This window comes from Geotrypetes seraphini, chromosome 13, assembly GCF_902459505.1.
Source record: "Geotrypetes seraphini chromosome 13, aGeoSer1.1, whole genome shotgun sequence".
In the NCBI taxonomy this organism is placed as follows: domain Eukaryota; kingdom Metazoa; phylum Chordata; class Amphibia; order Gymnophiona; family Dermophiidae; genus Geotrypetes; species Geotrypetes seraphini.
In genome coordinates this window covers 9,871,718-9,893,258 of record NC_047096.1, presented here as the reverse complement: position 1 = coordinate 9,893,258, position 21,541 = coordinate 9,871,718, and the positions used below count along the sequence as shown (strand labels likewise).

General features: G+C 40.0%; 1 protein-coding gene across 11 annotated transcripts in view; it reads left to right on the top strand.

Moving 5' to 3' along the window:
• The window catches only part of CSDE1 (cold shock domain containing E1), a 121,916-nt gene that overhangs the window by 66,232 nt on the left and 34,143 nt on the right, over window positions 1–21,541 (top strand). For 9 of the 11 annotated variants that reach the window (XM_033917651.1, XM_033917646.1, XM_033917645.1 and 6 more), the window contains 4 exons: window positions 352–480; window positions 601–726; window positions 8,157–8,369; window positions 11,562–11,702. In XM_033917651.1, coding sequence (XP_033773542.1) covers window positions 352–480; window positions 601–726; window positions 8,157–8,369; window positions 11,562–11,702 — 609 coding nt within the window. The remainder of the gene's footprint in view (window positions 1–351; window positions 481–600; window positions 727–8,156; window positions 8,370–11,561; window positions 11,703–21,541) is intronic. The other 2 variants (XM_033917650.1, XM_033917648.1) reach the window with 1 other exon arrangement.

The window sequence follows — 21,541 nt, the reverse complement described above, 5'->3', positions numbered from 1 at the left end:
TTTGATATATTCTGGAATTTTCTGTGTCTAGCTGTACTATAAATATACTGACAAGCTCTCCTGCTGCACCAGCCTATGGGTTGGGGGGGTGCATAGTTAACTGTAAATGTTGTCTTCATCTCCTGGTGGTACTGGGATTAACACATCTGAACTGGTCTGATAAGATCCAAGGAAAGGCAATTCACAGATAAGCTTAATTTTACCATATCAAATAGCATACTGCATTCATAGATGGTTTATAAACTCAGCAGTTGCATTATGATATGTTTCAGATTTTAATTTCTCATCCTTATTTAGGCAAGACAAGGTTCTATTTTGCTGTGTATTCATGCTGATTGTGTTGCTTTGCAGGAAGCCTTTGGATTTATTGAAAGAGGTGATGTTGTAAAAGAGATATTCTTCCACTATAGTGAGTTTAAAGGTGATCTGGAAGCCTTGCAACCTGGCGATGATGTGGAGTTCACAATCAAGGATAGAAATGTAAGCTGGCTTTTTCTGAATTAAAAAAAATCTGTAACATTAAACATTTTACATATAAATTTTACTTTCTCTGGTTTTATTTGATAGGTTTATTAAAGTGTTTTATTTTTTTGTCTACAGGGTAAAGAGGTTGCTACTGATGTTAGGCTGTTACCTCAAGGAACGGTTATTTTTGAAGATATCAGCATTGAACACTTTGAGGGGACAGTAACCAAGATTATCCCAAAAGTACCCAACAAAAGTCAGGTAAATTCTGAGTATGAAAAAGTTGTGAACAAAACCTGTAAACAGTTAAGGGATGCAAAAGAGTTGCAATGCTTCCTCTAAGGATTGGCTGGGTGCATGTAAATTTTTCTCGTGTAACAGGTTTTTTTTGGGTTTTTTTTTAAACAGTTTTCCATATTTGCAGGTATTTTTCTGAGCAACCATGTAAAATCTGTGAGCAATGCTCCTAGAATGTATGAGCAATTGCTCACGTGCTCTGCTTAGAGGGAACATAGGTTCACACCAAGTAAGGTTTGAAAAGGCACAAAAGTAAGGGTCTAATATATATCAAATTTTTTTTTTTTTTGGGGGGGGGGAAGGGAGAGGAGTTTTTAAATGTCCTAACCACCTGGCAAAGCCACATTAAGTTCTATACCTTGTATTATCGCAGGACAAGCAGGCAGCATATTCTCACGTATGGGTGATGTCATCCACGGAGCCCCAATGCAGACAGCTGCAAAAGCATTTTTGCTTGAAGAACTTTAAAAAGTTTGTGACTGACCATCCCACACATGCGCAAGTGCCTTCCCTCTCAACGTAGGGCACGTGTCTCAGTTCTCGTTTTTCTGCGGAGCTGTGAAGTCGTGTTCAAATGCTCTGTGTTGGTTTTGTGCCTTCTCGCCGCAGAGTTTTCTTTCTTCTTGATCGTTTTCGTTCAATTAAAAAAAAAATTTTAAGAATATCTTTTTTTTTCTTTTATTTTCAGCTGTTTTTGATGATGGGGCCTTATCCTCCTACTTCAGACTTTGATTTGGCTGAGGCGGTTTTTCCTTCCATGTCCTTCCGCCTATTAACTGGTTTCAAAAAGTATAGCAGGTGCGCACAATTTCACTCAGACCCACACATAGTGCATCCAGTGCCTAAGGCCAGACCACCGTGTGGAGTCTTGTTCGTGCTGTGTCATGCTACAGAAGTGGTCCATCGAAAATCATATTCTACAACAGAAGCAGATTTTCGATACCATGGATGCTGCTTCAGTACCCCTGACAAACCCTCGACATCACCATCGACTGCTTAGTCAGGTAAGCCAGCTAAGATGCCACTAGCTTCCCAGACAGGGTCTCAGGCCGTAAAGGTACAGAGTCAAGTCGTACTGGCCAAGCAAAGACCTCTCATGCGGTTCGCTTCCACTTCTTAGAGGTGCATCTTCTTCCTCTGTCTTCCTCACTGGAGCAAGCCGCAGCACCAATGAGGAAGACATCAAAGAAGATGCACCTCTAGAAGTGGAAGCGAGCCGCACGAGACCCCCTTCTTGTCAGCTGGTGGCTTCTTAACTGGCTTGGATGTCAAGGGTTTGGCGGGTTCTTTGGCATTTTTGTATCCTCTTCTGGATCACAATGTTTGGTTATGCTCTCTGGATATCAAGGAAGTTTAAACTCTCATTCCCATTCATACAGCCTCTCGCAAGTTCCTCAGATTTCGGGTGAGACATCAACATTACCAATAGAAGGTGCTACTTTTTGGCCTGGCATCATCTCCCAGAGTTTTTACCAAGTGCCTTGTAGTAGCAGAAGCAGCTTTACAAAATCACGGACTCCAGGTTTTTCCATATCTGAACAATTGGCTCATCAAAGACCCTAGGTCTCAAGGGGTTACTGCAGCAACACAGCGGACTGTTTTGTTCCTGAAAAATTTGGAATTCGAAATCAACTTTCCCAAATCTCAACTGCAGCTCTCTCAGCTCTTCTAGACACTACAACTAAGAGCATTCCTTCCCCAGCAATGTCAAGATGCTCTCGTACACTTTGCCAACAAGTGTCCACCTCTCCTTCACTCTCAGCGAGGCACATGATGATTCTAAGTCACATGGCTTCTACAGTTCACGTGACTCCTTTTGCCAGACTTCACCTATGGATTCCTCAGTGGACCCTGGCTTTTCAGTGGACGCAGGCTTTCGACCTGCTCTCCTAGCACATTACAGTGACATCTTCTTTAAGGCAATCTCTTCAGTGGTGGATGCTCTCTTCCAATCTTTCCAGAGGTTTGCTGTTTCAGACGCCCCCTCACCAGAAGGTTCTCACGACAGACTCATCAACCTACGCTGGGGGGGCTCATCAGTGGTCTCCGTACTCAAGGGCATTGGTCCACCACAGATCAACATCATATCAATCTGTTGGAACTCAGTGATCTTCAATGCTCTCAAGACTTTTCAGCAACTTCTTCAAGATCAAGTGTTTCTCATTCATACAGACAACCAAGTAGCCATGTACTACGTGAACAATCAGGGAAATAAAGGGTCCCTTCTCCTTTGCCAGGAAGCTCAGAAGATTTGGAATTGGGCAATTCCTCACAACATTTTTCTGAGAGCTGTCTATATTCACGAAGGGAAAAATCCACTGGCAGACAAATTAAGTTGCATTCTGCAACCTCACAAATGGACGCTCAATTCACTGACTCTCCATCAATTTTTTTTCTCAAGTAGACCTTTTTGTGTTTCCCCACAACAAGCTGCCCCAGTTCTGTTCCAGATTCTACTCTCCTCATCGCCTGGAGTAAGATTCTTTTCTCCTGGAATTGACAAACAAATTCCTCTATTTCCACTTATTCTCAAGACACTTGTCAAACTCAAACAAGAAAACAAGAACCTGCCACCATGATTCTGATAACTCCTCAGTGGCCCAGACAACCTTGGTTCTCCCTTCTACTTCAACTCAGCAGCAGAGAACCACTTCTACCAATATTTCTTTGTGCTTACACAGAGTCACGGTTCTCTTCTTCAACATGCAGTCTCTACATCTGACAGCATGGTTCCTCTCGGCAACTTCACACCTTCAGTTTACTCAGTCTGTTGGAGACATTTTAGATGTTTCCAGCAAACCTGCCACCAGACAATGTTATAACCAAAAGTGGACTTGGGTTTTCTGCCTGGTGCGATCTTCATCACCAGGAGCCTCAGTCTACCTCCTTGTCTTTAGTTATGGATTATCTCTTTCATTTATTTCAATCTGGCCTCAAATCCACCTCTGTTAGTCCATCTCAGTGCAATTGCTGCTTTTCATCAACCACTAGAGGGGAAACCTCTATCTGCTCATCCTGTGGTTTCCAGATTTATGAAAGGAATTTTCAATGTCAAACCACCTCCAGTGGTTTGGGATCGCAATATCATTCTTGCTAAATTAATGAAACCTCCATTTGAACCAATGTCTACGGCTCATCTTAAATATCTCACTTGGAAAGTGGTCTTCCTCATCTCTCTCACGTCTGGTCGCAGAATCAGTGAACTACAAGCTTTGGTAGCGGACCCACCATTTACAGTATTCCATCATGATAAGCTGATACTCCGCACTCATCCAAAATTCTTACCCAAAATTGTTACAGAATTTCATCTCAATCAATCAATTGTACTTCCAGTGTTTTTTTCCAAGCCTCGTTCTCATTCTGGAGAAACAGCTCTTCATATTCTGGACTGCAAACAAGCATTGGCCTATTATTTGCAAAGGACTAAATCACATAGATCTTCTCCACAACTTTTTGTCTCCTTTGATCCAAACAAGTTGGGGCATTCTGTTTCCCAGGACAATTTCCAACTGGTTGGCTGCTTGCATCTTGTTTTGTTATGTTTAGGCTGGGCTGCAACTGGAAGGTTAAGTCTCAGCCCACAAAGTTAGAGCTATGGCAGCTTCAATAGCTTTCCTTAGATCTACTCCTATTGAGGAAATATGCAAAGCTGTGACTTGGTCCTCGGATCATACCTTAACTTCTCATTACTATCTGGAATCCTATTCCAGATGAGATGGCCACTTTGGCCAAGCAGTATTACAAAATCTATTTTCCTAAATGCCAAGACTCCCACCATCTCATTCTGGTTAGCTTGGCGTCATCCATACTTGAGAATATGCTGCCTGTTTGTCCTGGGATAAAGTACAGTTACTTACTGTAACAAGGTATTATCCAAGGACAGGCAGATTTTCTCACAACCCACCCTGCTATCTGAACTGAGGAGATGCGCGCCTTATGTCTGGCGGGAAGGCACGCGCGCATGTACGGTGTGGTCAGTCGCAAACTTTCTAAAGTTCTTCAAGCAAAAATGCTTTTGAAGCTGTCCGCATTGGGGCTCTGTGGATGACATCATCCATATGTGAGAATATCTGGCTACTGTCCCTGGATAACACCTGTTACAGTATGTAACTGTGCTTTATCTGTCTTCAGGTAACCTGCATAGCGTAAGCGTAGTATAGTTCACATTCATAGATGTTCAGTATCAGAGTTCCAAAATGTTAACTTTTTCCAAAAGTGAGCTTGGCAATTGAGTAGAAGTTTGGAGATCAGAAGTATGGTAAAATGTGACTTCAATTAAAAAAATATATATATATATATATTTATATGAAGTGTTCTATTTCACTAAGGCACATTCTTGAACCTGTGAGTTGTGTACCTTGTGAGATCTGGTGTAGAGGGCCTCCTTTACATTTTTTTGCTCTGCCTCCCCTCATTCTGGGCTGTCCTGTAATTCCTGTTTCACTTTCTACACATGAGATGGTAGGAGCCTGTCTCTTCTGACTTTTTCCTTTTAAAAAAAAAAAAAAAGTTTATTCAAGAGAAAAGGAATGATTCAGAACAAGCAAAACCATTATTACAACATAAAATTCAAATGATATCAATAGGCTAACAGTAGCCAGCTTAAGCTGATACATTATGAACAGAACCCCTGAAGCCCTCCCATCCCAACTCAAAAACCCTTAAAGCCACCTGTGGTAACAAAGATGAAGTTGGCTTCTGCAGTTTATTCAGAATGACTCCAGATTGTGGGAGAAGGATTGCATAAATATGGAGACCAGATGAGAGTTTTTGCTTAGTTTCTGAGAGTATTGTGCCATCGTGGCTTCCCATACCATTATACTATGAAACTTATTCCTCCAATACCAAATTGACGGTGGAGAGTCTTGTAACTAGTGATTAAGGATACATTTTCCCTCAGAATATAGCTTTTACTCAAAAGTTGATTTTCTCTTGAGGACTGACCACCCAGGAAACTACCCAAAAGAAATACCACACCCTCTAGAGCAGCAGTCTCAAACTTGTGGCTCTCCAGGTACTTTTTTGCGGTCTGTACGCGATCTCACCTTCTGCCACCGATCACCTGTGCCGATGTCGGCTGACTTTCTGCCTTCTGCGTCAATCGCTGGTGTCAGCTGACTTCCTGCTTTCTGCTGGCTCTACACTGCCGGGACTCTTCTTTCCCCCCCCCGGACCAGCAGCGCCAACTCAGTGTGATTTTGACTTAGTCACACAGCTGCCGCTATTTTTAGTTTTAGCCATGGTTTCATCAGGCAGCCACAGGGCCTTTGCTGGGCCAACCTAGCAAAAGCGCCAAGGTTGCCTGATGAAACTGCAACTAAAGCTAAACTAAAGCTAGCGGCAGCTGTGTGACTAAGTCAAAAGTATATAGTGAGCTGCCGCTAGGCTTCAGAAAGGAGAGGTATTTCTGGACAGGGGGAGAAGGGGTACTGCTGGACATGGAGGGAGCTAAAAGGAAGAGAGAAGAGGTGCTGCTGGACAGGGGGAGGAGGGAATGGAGAAGGGGTACTGAGTGTTATTCAAATTTAGTTGCATTTGTTAAGTTTTATTTGGTCTAGCAGCATCTTATCTTTCTTCCCATTTTAGATTTCTTACTATTAAGAAAAACATTTGCAGATCTATTGGTTTTGTTTTCCTTCAGTAAAAGCATGCTGTTATAAAAAAAATTTTTGGATAGGCTCTTGGCATTCCAAGCAGGAGTAATGAATTCATGTTTGAATGCTCTCATTTCCTCATCCCTTACTTATTATCAATTTCAGAAAGATCTTAAAACTTATTTAAACAATACAAAATACATTATTGATTTCATTTTTAAATTTGTTATTGTCAGTTTTTACTATCTTATGATCATTCGTTTAAACAATTCTACAGACTATTTTTATTTATTTTAGTATAATCAATTTGTATTATGTAATTACTATCTTTTATAAGTTTTTATACGGCTGTATTTTGCTATCTATTTTATTCTGAACTGTTATTTTCATTTATAATTGTTACATGGCTTTGTATTTATAATTGCCTGGTGTAATTATTATTGTGTAAACCGCCACGAACTGCTGGTTTGGCGGTATATAAAAATAAAATTATTATTATCCTGCAGAGAACCTTTTCTCAGGATATCACTGCATACAATCCCCTCTTTCTTACCGAAAGTAGTCTCAAGTTTTTACGTCGACCAAGAAGTATAGTTGCCTGCCTTCACACTCTCGGGATTCAAAAAGAGTGACAATGTTCTGAAGGTGCTGGATGTTCAGGGTATTTCTTCGTTATCTAGTAGTGATGAATGAGTTTCAGCTGTCTCATCTCTTTGGTCGACAGCCAGCCGGCTTCGAAAGCGGCCATTTCTTTGGCTTATATCAGAAGTGGAAAATGACCTCTGGTATCCTTAAAGGCACATTCTACTAGGAGCATAGCATCCTCCTGGGTGGAGTCCAGAGCAGTTTCCCCTGAAGAAATTTGTGGAGCGGTTATATTGTCCTCCCGCCATACTTTTTCATAGGGTGGATGTAGCACCAAATTGGATACTGTGTTTGGATCTTAAGATCTTACGTACTTTCAACAGGCTCATCTGTCCCCTAGACTCAGGGGACTGCTTTGGTATGTCCCACAGGTTCAAGAACGATGTGTCTATTGCACTAAAAGGGAAGATCAGGTACTTACCTCGATAATCTTCTTTCTACTAAATAGGCACTTCATTCTTGACCTGACAGGTGTACATAAGTGTGCTTTCTATTTAGACATGTCTGTATTGTTAGGCGAGGATAGGGAAGACCATGGACAAGGCTGTTAGTACAGGTTGCACCCAGGTAGATAGTTTGTTCATTTCTCCTTGTTATATGTTATAAATGGTTCATGATTATTTTGTGCTAAATGTACTATGAGAAGAACAGACTTGTTTTTTGGGGAGAGTCCCCATACTCCTGCTGGTTATTTTCTTCTCTAGGGCTGACCATCTGCTTTGATATGAACTAAGGAATTACATGACAGCCCAGAGTGAGGGGAGGCGGAGCAGAAAAATATAAATGACTCTACACCAGATATTGCAATTAGAACTAAACAATCCACAGGTTCAAGAATGATGTGCCTGTTTATTAGAAAAAAGATTATCAAGGTAAGGACCTAATCTCCCCTTCTTGTGGATGAATACCACATGCTGTTCATAGTTTATGTAAGTTAACTATATAATTTTTCTTAAGGAAAATCCCTGCAAATAATCCATAGAGTATGTGGCTGGATTATATTCCTATTATTTTAGAACAAACATAATGATGATCGGATGAGAATATTAGCTATCTTGTACAACAAATTGGGGGGGGAGGATCTTTTTTAAGAAAAGATGGCACACTCCTATTTTCTCAACTTATGACCTTTTTTTATATTCATATGTTCTCCAGAACGACCCATTACCAGGACGCATTAAAGTTGACTTCATGATTCCTAAAGAACTTCCATTTGGAGACAAAGATACAAAATCCAAGGTGACCCTTCTGGAAGGAGACCATGTTAGGTTTAACATTTCAACTGACCGACGTGATAAATTGGAACGAGCTACCAACATTGAGGTTCTCTCCGACACGTTTGACTTTACTGATGAAACCAGAGAAATGGTAATTTAAGTCTCTTAAGAGGCTTGCTTTGTTCTATAATCACTATATTATATAGGACCGGCACAGCTGCTGCCAGGATAACCCCCTTTGTCTTGCACCATGCATGATACTTTGCACCACTGCACTGGATAGTGCTGTTTAATGCTGTTGCACTATCCAGTTGTTCTGGGATGGAGCAGGGGTAGGGCTGGAAGTTATTTAGGCAGGTAGGACAGTATATGCAGCAGTCTTAACTTCTCTGGCTAGCTATCTGGGCTCCAGCACTGTACATCAATGGTACCAAGTTAACTTTGGCTGTTCAGTGCAAGTACCCAGATATGGGTCTGTCAGCCCATGGCAGCCAGTGAGCATTGGACCCCCATATCCTTTAAAGGTGAAAGCACAAATACTTTCAGCATTAACATTATTAATCCAGACTTTGGTTATATGCACAGTCTGCATTTGAAGCACACTGGGTCTTGGAAAGTTTATTTTTAAAAATAAAAAAAGAATCTTTAGATTTCTGCCTCCACTTTATGTATGGAATCCAAAAGCAGTCATGTGATGTAGTGAAATCAATTTTATCTTAGATTGGATTAATAAAACTTGAATCTAGTAAATATGAAGCTTCATCATGAGACACACCTCACATCAGAATGATTTCAAAACAAATGCCTGAGCAGTCAAATCTTTCCAGTAGCTTGAGTTAAAATATAATTGAGGCATTTTCTGTTTTGTCTTAGGAGTCTTCCTTAGCAGGGAAATCCTATTGTAGGAACCCTCTCACAAAGTCAGGGACCCTGACATATCGTGCAATAAGTTTAGCTTTTGATAATCTGTTCTGTAACTGAAAGAACTTTTTTGCATACAGCAGAACTGGAATACTACATGTTCTATAGCAACACATAAATGGGGGCATGCTTTCCATAGTCTTTGTAAGATGACTGTCGACATTACTTACCCAATGTAAAAGGTCTTGAATGTTAATGGAATACATCAAATAGCTCAAAACATGTAGTGTGAGATTCTCATCTCTGCATCAGTTGTCTAGGAGAGCTGCATAAAAATCCATTAGTTTTCTAAAATACATATTGTTTTAAGGTGTTTTAAAGCAGCTTATAAAAAGTTAAGATTTCTAGCTTGTTTGAAACTGATCTTAAACATCTGATCCTATCACTAAGCAAACTAGCCATGGACATTGTTCAGTCGACACATAGTGTCATCTGTAAAAACAGGAATGAAGCTTTTGGCTCTGGAGAGCCACCATCTTCAGTAGTATCTTGCCAGGTCTAGGCCTGCATGAATATGGCACTTCTGGGTTTTCTATAAGATTTTGATTCAGTTAGTGACCGCTGTTTAAAAGTGCAGCGACAGAATTAGAGGGAGAACAGTCTGTTCTGCCTTTTGCTATGAGACATCTGCTGTGCAGGGTTATGCTTTGCAATAGATGTTTTGGAAGTACTGTAAGATATTATTGGATTTATTTTAGAATTGAACTCTTCAGGCATTGGATATCAAGGTACTTATCCAGCCTATTGGAAAACCTAAATGTATTGATTTAAAGCCGAAGTTCATCTTGTGGTAAATTAAGCTTGTTAGTACTGGAGCCACTGTATTTTCAAGTTTTTTTAATGGATAAATCTTTTCCATACTACTGCATGGACTACTTGGTTTTCACAATCAAAAAAGAAGAGTTTACACGTTTATTTGGCCATGTGAATGACTTCGGGTGTCTGATTTAAAATATTTTGTCTGCCCTGTACTTGCATTTCTCTCATGTTTTTAAAAGCCTTTCTTTCCACATTATATAAACCATGTATGTCCAAGTATTTACGCATCTTGAAAGATTGAAGCATTTGTACATACAAGCAGTTAAACTGTATACCTGGATGCAAATAATAGAGCTGATAAGAATTCTGCAAATTTTTCCAGTACAGTATTTTGCAGAATAGCCACCTTAAAATAATTCTGTCCAATCTGCCTGCTAAACCATATTGATATAGTGGTTATCATACCTATTAAGCCTTCCAATGTCCAGTCTCATCAGGTACACATTAGCTATTTAGATATCGTCCAGATGTGAGCATCATGGCCTGGAAGCAACTCAGCAGCAGAGGAAAGTCATGTAGGCCTGCAGGCTGAGTGTGGAAGATATCCAAGAAATGATAAATGAACATTGCATGCAATAATTGGCCAACGTTGGACATTCTAGAAGCAGATTTTACTTGGTAGACTACTTGCATGAAGAACTTTGCAAATTCTATCTTGTATTTTTTAAATCACACTTTTAACACATTTACCTGATACAATTGAGGGAAGAAAGCAAAGCAGAGTTCAGCATAGTAAGGCCCGTTGTAGAACGCAAACAGGATGAAGAGGATAGCAGAAATCTGCAGATGAGATAGATAAGGAGGGAGACCAAATGGACAGGAATGGAGACTAATTCAAATCATGGTAATGAAATCATTAAAATGAAGTAGGAAAAGGTAGAAAAGTCAAAGCATACAGAGAGGGAAAGAAGACTAGACGAGGATTGCAGAACAACAATGGACAGACTGAACAGAGAACATGCAGATAAAGAAGAGAATCCACATTTTGGTGTTCTTGAGGTCTTCTAATAGGGATTTCATATTGCATAGAATGAATAAACTCCTGATTTTGTAGAGATTTGATTTGAAGAGATATTAGTCATGATCTTGGCTAGTGAGCACTTTCTTTCCAAAAAGGGTGCAACTCCTTTGTAAGCATGTCTCAAGCTGTTGTATAGAATGTTTTTTGTCTGTGTTCTTAATCTTCCCTCTTTCTTTCCTTCCCTCCTTCCCAACGAAAGGAATAAGCTACTGTTTGAATTCATCAGCATTATCCATCTCAATCAGCTAAGCATTGGTTAACAAACCCAAAAACCTGCAGAAAAGCAGAGGTAGGGTTAGAATGAATTACCCAACACAATGAGCAGACGTGCTTAAATGTTTCTAGGGCAAAGGAAGCCTTTGTAAAAGACCTATTTAAGAGTGAAAGCACTTACCTGTACAAACCAAGAGCATGTAGTAAAACTTTGATACCCCATTTACAGATTGCTTTATGATAGTGCTTTCCCATGGATATCAGATCTTGCTCACAAGCACTCTGTCTTTGTAGCTCAGAATTGCGATTCTGACACTACGCACCCATTGACCCAGCTTGTGTATTCATTTGGCTGTTTCCCTTTCACAGGGTGTGATTGCAGCAATGAGGGATGGGTTTGGTTTTATTAAATGTGTTGATCGGGATGCCAGAATGTTCTTTCACTTCAGTGAAGTCCTGGATGGAAACCAGCTCCACATTTCTGATGAAGTAGAATTTACAGTTGTCCCTGTGAGTAAAACAACTTCTGCTTTATTTAAAACAAACAGAAATCACCTGTATAGTGCCACTTACCTTGGATAGACATGGTCCCATGTTCTGAGCTTCTGGAGTAATCTGTGCAGCTAAATACTTTTTAAAAACCTAATGTGGACTTGGTTATTTCCCCTAGGGTCCTCTAGGATTGTCTTCATCTCTTAATTTTATGTAAAGTCCTTTAAACGCTAACCTCTGGCTCACGTGCCATAACTTTTGTTGTGCTTAGTCATAAATGTATAGTAGCTGCATCTTTTCTCGGAGGACAGATAGGCATTATATTCTCACATGTGGGTGACACCATCCATGGAACCTGGTGCATACACTGCCAAGCTCACTGTCACTTTAAATCTTTAGGCAGTGCCTTCCTGCCTGACATCAGCTCACAGGATCATCAGTTCGTAGTTCTCTGCAGAGCCGAGAAGTTGTGTCTTTTGGTATCTCCTCAACGCTTCAAACTTAGAATTTAAAAAAAAAAATTTTTTCCTTCCTAATATTATTATTTGTTTTCATCATAATTATTTACCTTCATTTTTTAGCATTCTGTTTGAGTTTTGTAATTTTGGTTAATTTTTTTATTTTTGTCCTTGGGGACGCTTTGAAGCTCTTTATCAATCTATGGAGTATCGACAGTTTTCGGTATACTTTCACACAACCTCTCTGGGCCATTAAACCTTTTGACTTTGCATTGGACACTTCTCTGTCCATATTGGAGGGTACCAAGCTATTTCAAGAAATGCACTCAATGTAATTGGACTTTTCAGCCGCTGATCCCCCCACAATTGGTGTTTTCAGTGGCTAGGTCCTGACCATTGGGACATTCATTTTGAACTCTATCTGCATATGCAAAAGAGGTTACTGAAAACCAGACAGGTCCAGTGGGATAAACATTTTGATTCTGCATCGGCATCAACCATGGCAGATCTGGGATCCAACACTTACCCTGTGTTGACATCGGTCTCTTCAGAAACAAGATTTGACATTATTCTCTTGACAGTGTCAGTGCACTGTGGACTGCTGTCCCATCACTGCAAATGTCTTCTCCCAGGCATGCCTCAACATCAAGGTCTCCTACACTCAGACAACATGAACCATAGGCTTCTTCTACTTAGATGTCTCTTAAAAAGCAAACGCCAACTCTTTGGGAGGAGATTTGGGCAATGCTCAAACGAGCTTCGGAGCTACAGCAAATGCAGTCTACACAGGCTTTAAAGGCACTCTTGCCTGCCTCAGCCCAGCTTAAGGATACGTTGAGGCGTTTTCAAGGTCACACCCCCCTGCTTGATGTTGATCATCGGTGTCAACATGGACCCATTCACCACATGCATCATCAGCAGAGAAGTTATCTTCTGGGTCAGAGCATTGACACTTTCCTTGATGCGCTTTGATATATAGTTGATGCTCCTCTCAACACACACTCCATGATTCATCTAGAAGGGAATATTTTGAGGACTTTGAATCAGATATCTCCAACCACTGACATGAGGATTTACCAGACTATTCTCCAGAAGAATCCTATGGCATACTCTCTTGACTCTTCTTGTCCATCTCAAAGGCATAAGTCTGCTAGAGAGCATATCCTTTACTGGCTTTGTAAGAAAAACAGGTCATGCTCTTCCCATAAAAATGGAGATAAAGTAGGAAGAACCTTGCTCAGAGCTTTTTGAGCTTCTTGATATGAATCACCACTAAATGGACTGTATTAAAGTGCCTTTACATAGGGTCATAAGAGAAACCATCTTTTCAAGAAGAGGGAGACCCTTCTCTTTGTCCAAGTAGCTCCTAATAAAATTGCCACAGCGTACAGAATACAAAAGCATTCAGGGTGTGAGAACATTACTCTCTAAAATGCTCACTAAGTAATGAGTCCTATGCTTCTGCTCCTCCTGGAAAGGAATCCAGAACACTAGATTCCATAGTAAATTCATTTTCAATTATCTATGCTCAAGAAGCTGCAGTGAGAACAGAATATGGCAACACTGATTGAACTGGACAACAAAGTTTTTACTTCAACACTTTTTGGGTGTTATCTTACAGATTTTTGGCTACTGATCACGAAAGTCATGTTTATTGTTAAAATGGTATATGAGATGCAATGTTAAAGTACATTTTTACAATTTTTTTGTTATACTTTCAGGCTAATGCAATTAATTCTTAGCCTAATTCATAATATAGGCCTATTCACAGGTTGCATCATTTCCATAGACATTATGCATACTGGGGATGCTGCCTGAAAAGGTTATATAAAAGCAGTTTGCATACATGGATAATCTTCATTACGTGTTGTCAGTTCGGGTGTATTTTGATGCTTCAAGGCCATAGTATTGTCTATGTAAGTAACTTAACTAGTAAGCCAGTTAATTATTAATTGCTATAGGATGATTTGTGACAGCAAAAAATGTCTTGCTGATATCGTTAACAGCTGTGATACATTCTGCTACATTTGTGGCAAGTACATGCTTAAGCCTCAGACGCACCATGACTCGACTTGTTAAGAAAGCAAATAAGCTGTATTTGGTGATCAAGACAAACCATGAGCTCCTAACATTTGTTGTGCAAGGTGTGCTGTTAGTCTTAGGTACTCTGAAGTCAGTGCCATTTGCTATCCCAATGATATGGCGAGAACAGGATCACTTGACAAACTGTTACTTCTGTCTGACAAATGTATCTGGTTTCTCTGGCAAAAATAAGAAATCAATTGAATACCCCAATCTTCCTTTAGCCATGAGACCAGTGCCTCATGATAGTCTTCCAGTACTTAAAGCCATCAGAGAAATGGAGCTTAAACGAAACCGACAAATAATCTGCAATCCATCAGCCAAGCACTTACAGTGACATTGATCCTGATTTTGAACCGGGTATGTCTGATGAGCCTCATCTTATAACAGTCAGAATTAAACGACCTGGTCAGGGACTTAAGCTTGTCAAAAGCATAATTATTGGGTTTAAGACTGCAGGGATGGTGTTTGCTCTCACCAAATACAAAAAATTTCTGTCTTTTGCAGCCGCCAAGACAATTTAACAAATTTCATTGCACACGTTGAAAACCTTTGGGGCTCATAATCTAAATGGAAATATGTCTAAGATCCTGCCTAAATTGGCACTAAAAGATAGGGCATCCAGGTGCCTATAATTGAAAAGGGTTTTAGACGTATCTAAAAGCACCTTAGTCCTTTTCCCTGCCTGCCGCTGTATGCCCAGGTTAAAAAGGGGAGTTTTAGGAGGAGTGGTGAGGGCGGTATTTGGATGGGACATGGGCTGACCTAGACTTAGTTTAACAAGACTGCCTAGACGGAACTTGTACGTAGTGACTTAGGCGATCTAAAAACAGGTCTAAATGCCCAGAAGGTATCCAAAGTGACCAGATAACCAGTGCAGACACAAAGTACAGATCCCCACACACATACATTCACACTCCCTCAGTGATCACTGACCCCCCACCCCCAATACCATAAAAATTGGAATAAAACTTACATACCAGCCTCCAGAACATCAGCACCTGGCAAAGGAAAGCCTAGTAGAGCTGCACAGAGGTGGCTTAAGTAGTCTGGGGGGTGAGCTAGTGAGCCATAGAGAGGAGGACCCAGGCCCATAAGTCACTAACCACTGCATTCATATGCCCTCCCCAAACTCTATTGTATTTCCATATATGTTCCACCTGAAGCCATAAGGGCTATTGGATGGTAGTCATGTGGGTCTAGTAGGTTTGGGGGTGTTTTGGGAGGCTCACCATGACTTATAAGAGTTGTGAGATGTTTATGTGGCACCATTTTTGTGAAGTTCACAGCAGTGCCCTTTAAGGTTCGCAGCAGTAGCCCACTACTCTGTTGCCATGTCTGGGTGTCCAGTCCATCACTTTGCTAAAAGGTCTTGTTCTAGGTGTTTTTGACTTGGACAAATTTTTGGATGAGAATGGGATATAAAGATAGACGACTTAGTGGTCTGGACGATCAAATGGCTGGATTTTGAAGTAGACTAATCTCAGAAAAAAAAATATTTTGGATGTATTTTTCAAGAATGGACTTTTAATATTTCCAACGTTGGGTGACTAGCAACTTAGGCCCAAAACGGACTTAGACATATTTTTTGATTATGCCCCTCTTTGTATCTGCACTGACATTGAAAAGTTGTTAACAGCTTTGGGTTATACGCATGACCCACAGGGGTGATGTCTTTTTATTGATTTGTCAGTATTAAGCTTCAAACTAAACTAAACCTTAAATTTATAGACTGGGTCATCATCTTCAAAAAAAAAATGAAGCTCGACTCGGTTAACAATCATAAGGTGAACCAGTAATAAGACAAAAAAATAAATAAAACAGAAAAAAAAATCAGATAAATCTAAATATATGAGTAAAAAAGGAATTTAAACAGAACAAATTGCTAAATATTTAGAAAATTAAAAGGTTTTTAGTGCTTTACAAAATAATTGAAGGGAGTTCAGGTTTCTTTTAATAGATGGGATTGAATTCCAAACCTCTGTTAATTTAAACGTGTAAGAATTCATCAGTTTTCCTTTAGATCTAATTCCCTTAAAAAAAAGGGAAAGAGAGTTTTAATCTTTGTATTTTGTGATAGACAAGATCTTTGAGCATTCTAGATTAACGGAACCAAAGGAGTGAAAATACCAAACAAGAGTTTGAAAATGATACAAGCACATTTAAATTGAATCCTGAAATAGACAGGCAGCTAGTATAGTCTTTCCAGCAAAGGGGATATGTGGTCGAATTTCCATTTCCCCAAAATCAGCTTGGCCGTGGTGTTTTGTATCAATTGCAATCTTTGCAAGTTGTCCTTAGTCAATGCTAGGTAAATAGCGTTGCAGTAATCCAATTGTGCTAGTATAACAGACTATACCAAAACTGTAAAGTGTTGATGAAAGAATGCCTTAATCCTCTTCAGCATACGCAAACTAAAAAAACATTTCTTGACCAAAGAATTTATTTGATCTTTAAACGTAAGTGAAGAATCTAAGAGAATTCCCTAACTTTAGAAGAAGATTCAAGGCTGTTTTGTTACACAATGCAATGTCTACCCATAGATACCTATTGGCTGTACTGCACACATGAAAGTATGGAACTGCTGTTAAAGCATATCCAGTAAATAAAGTACAACTGGAACATCTACAGTTATCTTTAAAGTAGTAGCTCTGCTACTTGGAATTTCAGCTTGAATATGCCAAGTATTGTTTTATTTGAGAATGGGACAGCCATGCTAAGGAGTTGCATTACATTCAAAAGAACTGGCTACTCTAAGAATTTTGTTTCAGGACAGAAAAATGTGGTACATGAACCACTTGTTGACCTGTCCAGATATTTTTGCCTCCTCTTCACATAAAACTTGGACTGATAAAATATTTTGTAAAAGCGATGAACAAGGAAGGCAAAGGTTTTCTATATCCAAGACAGATGTTTCCAAGAATAACTGATGCCAAGATTAAGGAAGGCGTTTGTCGGTCCACAGATAAGACACGTTATCAATGACGAGAGATTTGAAGATCTTGTTAGTCGGGCCAGAGAAAATCATCTGAAAAGCATTCAACGATGTTATGAATTTTCTTGGCAGTTAATGTGCCAAACTAAATTCAGCTGGTTGACACTTCTTAGAGCATACAAAACCATGAAGTGCAACATGTAAAAAGTGCATCTTCAGTGACATTCACACTTGGACTACTTCTCCGCAAATCTTGGTGCAGTCAGTGTCGAACATGGTGAAAGGTTTCACTAAGACATTGCCACTATTAAAAAGAGAGATCGGGGCACCTGGAATCCATCAATGCTGGTTAAATATTGTTGGACACTGCAACGAGATGCACTGGACACTGAGTATAAATGAAAATCGGCAAGAAAACACTTTTAGCCACGGCGAACTATCAAAGCATATCGGAAACGTTACGCATTAAAACACTTTATAGTCAATTAAAAATACCATCGTGTTTCTCAAAATTCCTACATGATACAGTCAGTGGGAAATTATATTTGTGTTTATTTTTGAAGGAGTCTATCATAATCACCAGTTTGTTTTAAGGAAGCAAAACTTTTGGAAAAATGTGTTGTCCAATGTTGGTTTTCAATAAAACCTGATGTTAGGCAAGGAATTAAGGTGAAGCCCTCTTCAGAAAAGCAAATTTGGAAGAAGAAAGGGTCGGTTTCAATGTTGACGACTGAAATATAAACAACCTGCACCAACACTCATCACCAGCAGCAAAGACGATGGGCTATATCGACTGAGAAAATTCAAAGCCGAAAGTCATAACATGGGATTAGAACTGAACGTAAACAAGATGAAGATCATGAACACGGAAAAGGATGAAGATTTTGAGCTTGAAGCAAATAGCTCTTCAATGAAGGCTCTCAACAAACTATTCATTTTCTTAGTGGTCAATTACAGATGCGACACTACAAAAAAAAAAAAATAAGACCGAAAGAACATTGATCTCCTGCTATTTAGTTATGGGATCCCTAGGCTGGTAATTCTCATAGATGATTTAAATAAACATTATGGGGCTTTTTATGGTTTATTCCTACAAGGCCTATGTTATCAGATCTGTCTAGACCAGTGGTTCCCAACCCTGTCCTGGAGGAACACCAGGCCAATCGGGTTTTCAGGCTAGCCCTAATGAATATGCATGAGAGAGATTTGCATAGGATGGAAGTGATAGGCATGCAAATTTGCTTCATGCATATTCATTAGGGCTAGCCTGAAAACCCAATTGGCCTGGTGGTCCTCCAGGACAGGGTTGGGAACCACTGGTCTAGAATATACTTTTAGCTCAGTTTTCCTCCGTAATATCAACTTAAACTTGCACTGTTTAGGGGGGAAAAAGCCTCAGATTTTGGAGCCATCTGCAAATCAAGATGTTCAGTGTGATTAATAATTTTTTAGTTTCATACCGCAGTGTCTCTCGGTTCTATTTGGTTTGCAATAAAGAGAAGCTGGACAGCACAGCGATGATACATCGAAAAAAAAAAAAAGTCAGACATTTTTCCTAAAATCTTGATAGGAATAAGAAGCCACAATTAGACCATTTAAGAGTTTTACTCCATTTACCTGCTTGGAAAGATAATGCTCTTTCAATAAATCTTTTTTATACATGCATCCTTGTAAGAATGGAAAGGAGAATAAAGAACAGCCACGGGTACGGCGGTCAGTATCAAAAAATCCAAAATGTTTCAGCATGTACCGCGGTGCATTACCAAACAGTATCTTAGCTGATACAAGCAAACTTAAAAAGTATTCTCGCTTCAACTGGGAGCCAATGTAATTTTCTAAAGTAAGGTTCAGATTATAAATTAGACGAACAGTCATTTTGAATAAATTTCCTTTATAGGAGTCTACATCGATGATATTACAGTAATCAAGTAGGCCCGAAAGTCTGAAAGAGATGGTCAAAATATGATTTTATGGTATGGCGTTTCCATAGAACGAGGAAGCATTTTTTTTTTTTTTTAACCAAGGCATCTACTTGAGCATTAAATGACAGAGTACGATCTAAAATGACTTCAATATTTTGATGGTAGGATTGATGGTATAATCTGTTCCATTTAACCTCAGGGAAGTAGCCTTAATTTTGCCCATTGGGCTTCCTAGAAGCATTTTTGTGTTTTTAGGATTTAATTGTAGTCTGAATCTTTAGCCCACTGTTCTACTATTTGTACTATCACTCTGCTCCTCACACAAAAAGCCCCTAAATGTTTATTTAAATCTTCTATGAGACAATTACCAGCCTAGGGAGCCTAAGGGTCTACTGTGGAGAAAGAACTATATCAGATTACCCTTAACTGAATAAAAAATACCAAATTCCAATAGTGGAAATAAAAGATCTGTGTTAGAGTTAAATCGCAGTTTCATGTATTTCTGTACTTAGATGACTCGGAATGCTATAACCTCGTTTGTCTCCTTGAGCTTCTTGGGTTTGCTGTCAACTACCAAAAGTCACATCTACAGCCATCTCAAACCTTGGAGCTCATAGGAGCATTCTTGAGCACAACATAGTTGGGCTTTTTTTTACCTGAGTAGAGGATCAATCTCATTTACCTGTATAAAACGATCTTCACCTTTAAAGTGCACTTCCACACACCAGATGTTATGCCTTCTTGGTCACATGGCATCAGTGGTTTGCGTGACCTCATTCGCGTGTTTTCACATCGGAATTCCACAGGGGACCTTGTCAACCCACAGGATCCCTATCTGCTACAATACAAGTAACCGCAGATAGCACACTCTCCAATGGTGGATGGTAAGGCACAGCCATACTTGGGGGGGGTCTCCCTTTCTAACCCCCTTCACCATCAAAAACTTCGCACCATAAATGCTTCAGTGCTGGACTGGGGAATTCATCTAATCGGTCTCCATACTCAAGGTTCTAGAGCTGTGAGCAATAGGAAATGCTCTCAAAACATTCCAGGACCACCTCTGTTAAGGAATGGCCTAGTGGCAAAGCTACTGCCTCAGCACCCTTAGAATGTGGGATCTTATTCCAGTGCTGCTCCTTGTGACCCTGGGCAAGTCACTTGATCCTCCATTACCTTAGTTATAAAATAAGTACCTGTGTGTATGTAAACTGCTTTGAGTGTGCAACCACAAAAAAGTGGTGTACAAGCCCGTTTCCCTTTCTGTCCTTCAACAGTTAGTGCTCGTCTGTACTGACAATCAGGTTGTCATGTTTTATTTGAATAAACAAGGAGGCACGGGATATTATTCCCTTTGTTTTGCAGGCAGTTGACATTTGGAATTGGGCTACTGCTCAGGGCAGTTTGTTGTGGGCAAGCAGAATGTGTTGGCAGACAAGTTGAGAGCAGTTTTCATCCTTACGAATGGTCTCTCAGTATGTCCATCTTGCGCCTGATTTTATATTGATGGGGAACACCACATAGATCTCTTTGCTTCCCCTCAGAACAACAAGCTTCCACAATTCTGTTCCAGACTGCCCTCATCGCATTGTCTGACCAAGTTCCTCTACGCTTTTCCCCTCATTCCAGGGAAAACTCTACTCAAACTTCCCCAGGATTGGGGCACTGTGATCCTACATAGCACCTTTCAAGCCACTACAGGTCTGGTTTCCACTTCTAGAGCTCTTATCCAAGAAGCCATGGAAATTGCAACCTTTTCCAACATTACTCACTCAGCATGCAGGGTCCCTCCTTCATCCCTACACCTGCTCATTAGCACTAACTGCATGGTTTTTCTCTGAACAGATAAATTACTTTTGCCTTTCAGCTGCAGTATTTGCTTTTTTAGAAGCATCAAGAAAGCCTTCCACTCAGCGCTGTTACTGTTTTAAGTGAACATGGTTCTCTTTCTGGTATGCAATGAATTCTCAGGAACCCATTACCTGTCCTCTTCCATCAATACTAGACTACCTTCTATATCTCTCCCAACATTGGTCTAAAAAAACACTCCGAGTTCATCTCAGTTTGTTCACGCACATCTAAGACAAAAAGCCTCGTTCATTCTTTAGTAGCCTGTTTCATGAAAAGCCTCTTTCACACAAAACTACCTATCAAGCCTCCACCCGTTGCTTGGGATCTCATTGTGATTCTTTCTGTTCTCATGAAGTCTCCAGAAACATAGAAACATGATGGCAGTTAAAGGTCAAATGGCCCATCCAGTTTGCCCATCCACAGCATCCACTATTTCCTCTTCTCCCTAAGATCCCACATGCCTGTTGCATGATTTCATGAATTCAGACTTTGTCTCCACCACCTCTGCCGGGAGACTAGTCCACGCATTTACCACCCTTTCTGTAAAAATGTATTTCCTTTGATTACTCTTGAGCCTATCACCTCTCTTTATCCTATGCCCTCTTATTCCAC